This window comes from Mastacembelus armatus, chromosome 20 (assembly GCF_900324485.2).
Source record: "Mastacembelus armatus chromosome 20, fMasArm1.2, whole genome shotgun sequence".
NCBI lineage: Eukaryota > Metazoa > Chordata > Actinopteri > Synbranchiformes > Mastacembelidae > Mastacembelus > Mastacembelus armatus.
In genome coordinates this window covers 6,507,290-6,515,569 of record NC_046652.1, presented here as the reverse complement: position 1 = coordinate 6,515,569, position 8,280 = coordinate 6,507,290, and the positions used below count along the sequence as shown (strand labels likewise).

The 8,280-nt window shown below is 40.8% G+C and overlaps 1 protein-coding gene across 1 annotated transcript; it reads left to right on the top strand.

Annotated features, from left to right (window-relative positions):
* The first annotated feature begins 864 nt into the window (after positions 1 to 864).
* On the top strand, positions 865 to 8,280 carry pi15a (peptidase inhibitor 15a). The gene is made up of 6 exons (XM_026291729.2): positions 865 to 1,140; positions 1,337 to 1,639; positions 2,408 to 2,526; positions 5,598 to 5,730; positions 5,817 to 5,932; positions 6,863 to 8,280. Exons 2-6 carry the CDS (start codon positions 1,364 to 1,366, stop codon positions 6,996 to 6,998), a joined length of 780 nt encoding a protein of 259 aa, XP_026147514.1. The 5' UTR covers positions 865 to 1,140; positions 1,337 to 1,363; the 3' UTR covers positions 6,999 to 8,280.

Genomic DNA, 8,280 nt, shown 5'->3' with positions numbered 1-8,280 from the left:
CCTGTGGACCAATATCTAAATATTTATATGCTTTTTCCTGCTAAATGAAAACAATGATCAGGAAAATACATTTGTGCTTAGTGTGCTGGTATCACGATTTATCCTTAGACTCTGAAGCCTTTTTATCCCCAGCCAATAGACCATGGAGGTACAGCAGTGGAGAATATGTACATAAAACAAAGTGGAGAAGAAAATCTTAGCTGTACACCACTCTTGAATGATATATCCCTTCCACCAATTCCAGCACCTGAAAGGACCATTACTTCCAAGAAGATTTTTGGGAAACCACCAGATGTCGGCAAGAGGAGAAGGGAAGAGAAAAAGAGTGAGAGAGAAGAAAAAGAGGGAGGAAAATTGTTCCTGTGTCACATTGCTTTAATTTGTTCACCAGCTGCCAATGAAAATGATGACCTGCAGAAAGTTTTTTTTCTCTCTCTCTCTTCTCTCTGCATCTGTCCTAGCAAACCACACAACCCATTAAGTGTAATTTTGTAATATACTAATAAAGAGAACAGGGGACTGATGGACACTTGGATCAGCTGTCACTGATTTGGCTGATGCTGACTGATGCTGTGATTACTGACCAGTGTATGTTGGTGAAGTTCACCTGCATATGAATTTGGTCTTAACAACTTTACTGTATTATCAATTTCATTGACTGATTTTAGGATATTTATTTTAATAGACTATGAGTCCTATTTAAAAGGCATATTTCAATAATGATCATATATCACACCCATATCACGTTTTATTTATTTATTATTATTATTTGAGAAACCAGAAAGAGCAGTAACAATAATTTCATGCTCCGACCTGCTTGGCGTGATTAATCAATCAAATGTCTTTTCACGTCCTGCAGCCGTACAAACGTAAAGCAGACGTCAACACTGATGAAATTAGGCAAGATCTACCGGGAACGGATTAGAAGAAACCAAACACATGGTCTCCAAATGATGCTGTGTTTCAGGTAACAAGGAGGGGCTGTGCCTGTACCTCTGAGGAAAGCGCACTTCCCGCATCGTCCACTACAATATATAAACCCGCAAAGACGGACGTCTCCTTAAGCTCTCACAAAGTTTGCAAAGCGCAAAAACTCCTCATCTGCAGCTCTCCCTATCATTCATCACCGAAGCTTTGGAGGTGAGTTTGACACAAGGTACTTCTGCGCAATAAAAGGTAGTTTCAAATACTGTGAATGAAAGTTACAGGCATTTCTGTTCTGTATTGTAAAGCGAGGGAGGTCTTAAGTTTGGTTTAGCCATGTTTGACTTGCATTACACCTTGTTCGTGCGCATTATAAGAAGACTTCATGTTTGTCTTCTCGGCTTCATTTCAGGGGACGCGGGATACTCTAAAACCAAACATGAATCCTCAGTTATATGCCATAGAGCTCACACTCCTGTGCATGGCTTACGGAGCAAGTGCATTGACAACGAATATTCCTACAGTCTCCCCGTCCTTGCCAGTCACCAGTGTCACCAGCCTTGGCGCAGCGCGCAGCTATGGAACGGACAACACCACTACTTCTAAAACAAGGAGGAAGCGTTATATTAGTCAGAACGACATGCTTGCCATTCTTGATTACCACAACAAGGTGAGAGGGAAAGTGTTTCCTCCAGCATCCAATATGGAGTACATGGTAAGTGAAAACTTTCATTCATTCTTTTCAGTAAAGTTCATGTCAAAATATATTAATATATATATATATATATGTATGAACAGAGAGAGAGTGTGTGTGTGTTTATAGAAAGTGATGGATACTGTTTGTAATTTTGTAAGAAAGTGACAAATATCTTAAGCATGAAGTATTTCTTGGCACCTTCAGCTGTTCAGCAGATTGCATTGCATTTAGTGCCCAAAGTAGCAAAAGAAGCGAGGACATGCATGGCTTTAGTGTAATATGGACAAAAGAGCAGAAGTTAAGAGTTCTTTGATATTTCAATTAGCAATGTAACTACAGAGGCTGACAATCTCATTTAAAATTGCCATTATTTCCATTATCTCTTATCTGAAGGATAAATTACATACAAGCTACTGCAGAATGACATTCTTGGAAAACTCCATCGAGCTCTAGCTACAATCCATTTCCAAAACAACTATGTGCAAATAAGAGTGACTGATGACATATTTGGATATCTGCCACCTCTATGTTCACCACCATATTTCATCAGGATAAGGTTTATTTGTGAAAGAGTTATAATAGACAGGACACAGAGCAACTAACTTTCCCCTTTTGTGTAACTAAAATGAATCTTTTGTCTGTTGCCATCATGAAACCTGCAACAGTACGACTCTATAGAGTTGCAGACATCTAGCTCACATCTCACTGAAAATGAAGATCTAGTGTTTATATTTTCCATTGGTTATGTAATGGATTTCCATATTCCCATTATGTCTCTGTGTTTAGTTGTGGGACGACACTCTGGCTAAGACAGCCGAGGACTGGGCACATGCCTGCCTGTGGGAGCATGGACCATCTCATCTCCTCAGATTCCTGGGTCAAAACCTCTCTGTCAGGACAGGACGGTGAGTGACCTTTGACTCCCCCCTCCCATCAGACATCTGCTGCTCCTCTCAGGGATGACTCTTTCTCAGCAGTCGTGGTCACTGCCTTGCAGCCCCCTTCTTCTTTCTCCTATAAGTTTTTAGCACTGTGACCTGATGACTGCTTGAGGAATGCTGCTGTTGCCCTTCAAATAAACAAACAGTGTTTTCAGCCCTGACCCTTGAAGACAAAGGTGCATCCCTTTAGTGAGTCTTGACTTTTCATTTGGAAACACAGGACACTCTCATATGTTCCTACATTTGTGTTTCCTACATCCTACTCAAAGGGCTACAGCTTATTCTTCTTTGAATATTAGGAGTATCTTTAGAATTACCTTGTTGACATTTAAAAATGTGACTGTATTTCATACAGTCTGGTATGTGGTTTGGATGCTGCAGAAAATCTATTGCAGAGCCTCAGGTTGTTTTATTGTTAGTATGGTTAGACAAGCTTAAAAAATGTAGCAGATGTTCACAATCTTTGATCGCCAAATCCACACTGTGACTACATTTTAGTATCTTGTCCACCTGAGCCGCATGTCCAAGAATTGACTTGGAAGAAATAAGAAAGGAAAATAAAAAAGCCAACTAAATAATAAAAGATGAGGAGGAGGAAACTGAAGGCAACACACACACACACACATGGAAAAAGTACATATTGCAAGACCATAGAAACAGAAATCTGTGCTATTAATTTCACTTTCAATTTCACCTATAAATGGTACTTTTGCCAATTAAAATTACTAATGGGAGTCTGTGCATTGAAGGTTCCTCTGATCTGTAACATCTGAACACACCTGGACTGCAGCAAAATTGCAACCTCACCACAGACAGACACAAACCTGGCAATACATCCTACATCATGAACTAAAGAACAGTTAAGATCCACAGGATCAGGCAGGAACTGAAGGCTCTTAAGAAGCAGTATAAGGAGGCCAGTGATGAAGAGAAGCTACTGACCCTCAGGAGAGCAGAGTGGCATTAAAGATGCCTAAAGGAAAGCACTACAAAGAGACTATCTTTCATAGCTAACCCATTCAGCTTTGCCAGACAACTATTAGATCAGAAGCAGAGCGGAAGCTGGCTTGCTCCAATGAGAAATTCCATTCGGCACATCTAGGCACCTATAGCATGTTGCAGTAACATCAGATTGGCACAGGCTGGTGACTAGGGTCATCAAAGGCTGTACAATCTCTGTGATTTTGTTTGCTTTGGCATTGAACATGTCAGTGTCAAGTCCACTGAACCAGCCCCCGATCCAAGTCAGGGTTTGCCAACCATTGGTCAGGGTCTTCATGGATGATCTGAGAAACCAGTGACAGAGTCAGTGAAAGGAGCCAGATGGACTTTGTAAGGTCTGGAGAAACTGATTGGCTGGCCAAGGATGGAGTTCAGACCTGGAAATTCTAGGTTGCTAATACTGGAGAAGGGCAAAGTCATCAACACTTTCTGGTTCAGCACTGGAGGGACACTAATACCAAAGGTTTCTGAAAAACCAGTGAAGAGCCTAGGCAAGGTGTTTAACAGTAGCCCGAAGGATGCAACACGAGTCTATGGAACCTGTCAGAAGCTAGAGAACTGTTTGAGAGCTTTTGGCCGATCAGGGCTTTCTGGCAGGTTTAAGACATGGATCTGTCAACACATCATCCTGCCAAGGATTTTCTGGCCACTCCTGTCTACAAAGTCCGTATTTCCACTGCAGAGCTCCTGGAGAAAAAAAATAGGAGTTCAGCTCATAAGTGGCTGAGCTTGTCCAAGAGGTTTAGGAGCATTGCCCTCTATGGGAAAAATACTGAGCTCCAGCTGCACTTGAAGTCACTGGAAGAGGAGTTTAAGGTGATGGGGGTCAGAGAGCTATTACACTATAGGGACTTGTGCATCAATAAGGTAGTACAGTCTGGGGTGAAGCTAAGAACTCGTAGGAAGTGGAGAGCTGCAAGCTTCCAACAAGCAGAGTACAAAATATACCACAAAGCCCTGAAGAGAGCAGTGGCTTAGGGCTTAGGGATCTGGCCTAGGCTCCATCCCTATGCCTCAATACAGTAAGGCTAAAGGAAAGGACAGGCATAGGCTGATCTAAGAGGAGGTGAGGTCAAAGGTGGAGGAGAGGCCCATCAGAGCTGCAGGACACAGGCAGCAGAGGGCCTGAATGAGGTGGGAGCAAATCATGGACTGCAAGGTGACTTGGACAGACCTTTGGAATGCTGATCCATAGTGCATTAAGTTCCTTGTCCAGGCTCTTGGGCAGGGACGTTACAGCTAGTGCCACGACCAGATCATAAACCCCAATGCAGAAGCCATTAGTATGGAAATCAGCAGTAGCAAGCGAGTACGCCCCTCCAACCAGCCAATTATCTTTGTAAAGGCTGGAGGTCAGCTGTCAAGAAATGCAGGAAGAAAATCTGCCAAGAATTCTGGTGACTGCACAGAACTGGCAGCTCTCCATGGCCCTGGAGAAACAACTAAGGTCCCATGGCACACTGTTTTGACCACCCTGAGGCCACACATCCTTTTGGTCTCAGAAGTATCTAAAACTGTTGTCATGTTGGAACTCATGGGAGGACCAGATGGAGGAGGCCCATGAATGGAAGAAGACCAAGTATGACAAATTGGTCACAGATGGCCTTAAGTGGGGTTGGAAGGCAATGTGCTTGCCCATTGAGGTTGGCTGCAGAGGGTTTGTAGGGCACTCTCTTAAAGTCTTGGGTATGCTGGGCATCTAGGGAACTGCAAGGAGAAGAGCCATCAAAAACATTACCAGAGGTAGTGGGGAAAGCCTCCAAATGGCTCTGGTTGAAGAGAGGGGCTCTATGGGGGGAGCTCATGCCACCCGAACACAAGTTGGGTCCTGATCAGCCCTGGCTGCGTCACTTGGGACAGGGTGTCTGATGATAAAGTGAAATACCTGAAACACCCAAAGATTCCAGGTTACATCACCGATGATGTGTTCAGGAGCATCGGAAGATGTATCTTGTCAATTAGTCAGAATGTATAGCTCACCATTAGTTGTGACTCATACAGTATCACTTACTATCACTGGCTTTTGTTTACAGATATCGATCCATTCTTCAGCTGGTGAAGCCGTGGTATGATGAGGTCAAAGATTACGCTTTTCCATACCCACGTGACTGCAACCCTCGATGCCCCCTCAGATGCTATGGCCCCATGTGTACACACTATACACAGGTAGAGAAACAATTAGTATTACATGTAATGGCACAGAAGTGTTGTAACTGTAACATCAACTGACAACTGATTTCTCTGTTTTGAAGATGGTGTGGGCAACATCTAACAAAGTTGGCTGTGCAGTTCACACATGCCACAATATGAATGTATGGGGTTCATTGTGGAAACGTGCAACATATTTAGTTTGCAACTACTCACCTAAGTAAGTATACATGATAAACTTTATGGTGTACTTTAGACCAACTCATCTAGTGTTACTTACATGCTGTAAACGGGCTTGGTAATTTTCATGAGCCTGTTAATTTGATGACAATGCAGGATTAATGCCATACAGTCTGCTCTGTTCTGTGATAAGTCATGAAATGCCAACCATGATTCAAGGAGATTCAGATAACCCCAATACAAACCAGCGAGCAGTACTGCATTGGCTAAGCTCTACAGATCTTGAGACATGAAAATTTTAGGAATCAAACCTGTTTAGACTTGTGACTGACTCATGACTTGGGTTCTTTAATGCCACCAATCTGATAAGTGTAAGAGTAAAAGCCACAGGATACCAATGACCTTTTTTAACTTGATAATTGGAAAAGTGGTCTCAGAATTCAGAGTTGTGGCTTTGGAAATAATCCTGCTTTCTGATCTGCAAAGGTCACTGTTGTCACTATCTGCAAAGAGCTGTTCTGTAAACCATATCAGTTCGCAAACCTAGATGCTATTAAACTGTGTTAATTTTGCTTTTGACCAAACAAGGTCAAGGTCGAGCTTTCAATTATCTCACATAGTTACCAGCAGATTGGATATGCTGCGAGTTGTAGTTCAATTTTAATTTGTTTCTAAACACTCTGAGAACATCTGGGCAAACTGCTGACGATGATCAAATCATCATGCAATATGACTGAAAGCTCCAGAAAAGCTACTAAATGGATATTGTGATGAAACTTCATTAATGTACCTCTTATATCTATACTCTGTGCACCTGTCTCTTGAAATGTATATGTTCTAAGTGTACTTATGTAGTGCCTGTGATTTTGTGGAGGACATTTAAATTTTCCACAAATTCACACACTGAGTCATGAAAGATGATTGATTCTGTGCCCCAGGTCCATTCACAATACATGTTTCTCTCTTCCAGGGGTAACTGGATTGGGGAGGCTCCCTACAAAGTAGGTGTACCCTGCTCTGCCTGCCCTCCCAGCTATGGGGGCTCCTGCAGCAACAATATGTGCTTCCCTGCTCTCAAGACAAACTATCTGCACTGGTTCAAATAAACACAGGTTTCCTCTCAACATAAGCTGACAGTATACAGTACCACAGAGACATCATTTTAATCCCGTAAGGATTTGCACAACAGTTGTGGACCACACTATTTTGTATATATGGGCTTATTTAAATACACATACATTTTAAGGCAGTAGACGATTTAGCTTTGATGATTTGTAAATAAACTGTAAATTAATTTGTTGCTTTTTTTTTTTTATACCAGAAGTGTTATAACTATTTTAATTGATTAAATATATGTTATTTGGAAAATGGGTCCTTAAACACAATATATACTGTATGTGGTGCTACATACACTTTTGTTTTCACTTTATTTGTTTACCACTGCAGTGTGGTAATTAAGGACAGAACACCATCATAGCTGCTCATACCTGCTCACTCTGGTGCTAGGGGTATCACACCTCCATGTCGTGTGCATGCCTTCACAGGAATGTTGTCTTATGAAGATCAAAGCTTTTGACCTTGGAGGGGAAAAAAAAACACAATGGTGGTGTCATCCTACCGGACTGTAGACCCTGCAGTAGGTTACAAACTTCATTATCAAGTCTATTACAATTTCAATTTGTGTCATGCAACAACACTTTCACAACCTTTGTTGACAGGAGTGCACTTAGTGTAAACAAAAAACATAAATGCCACATACAGAAGGAATAAACATTATTCAGAGAGAGAAGTTGTTCATTTGAAGACTAATACTTCAGCATAGATGACACCACAGTTGTCAAAAGTTTGTTTCTTCATTTACATGGTGCATTTGAATTTTAAATCAGAAGTGATTATGTTGTGTTTCTTTCCATACTTGTCATTATTTGTGGAATTTAACATGTTAGATTTATATTTCATTAAGTACATATGCCAATCTGACCGCATATCTGTTTTACAATCATATTTGTTACAGAGTACTGTATATATTAGTATGCTATAAACTATAAGAGTTGTTGTACCTATGTTTTTGGAGTTAAGCACTCGTGTGCACCTTAATTGTTTTTAAATTTCCAAAATAGCAGGAAATGATTGTTTTGTACATGTAGATAATCATTATATGTTGACTGTTTTCAATTATTTTATAAGTTATTCACTTTTATATGGGAAATATTTAATTAAAATGTTGTATTGTTTTACTTTTTATTATGTAAAAGGACAGTACATGTAACTATGATTTAAAAGGAGTCAGTATTGACCATTTAGCTGACAACCTTTGTAATATTCAAGAAATTAAATGTAATGTAGATGGAAGTTGTAGATTTCTATGAACTAAGCACTAGCACAATA

What these genes read in the sequence shown, in the direction of transcription:
- pi15a (XM_026291729.2), top strand. Translation starts at nt 1,364, where the DNA reads ATGAATCCTCAGTTATATGCCATAGAGCTCACACTCCTGTGCATGGCT. An exon ending in CATCCAATATGGAGTACATG is followed by an intron (nt 1,640 to 2,407) that starts GTAAGTGAAAAC and finishes CTCTGTGTTTAG; the next exon opens with TTGTGGGACGACACTCTGGC. An exon ending in CTCTCTGTCAGGACAGGACG is followed by an intron (nt 2,527 to 5,597) that starts GTGAGTGACCTT and finishes TTTTGTTTACAG; the next exon opens with ATATCGATCCATTCTTCAGC.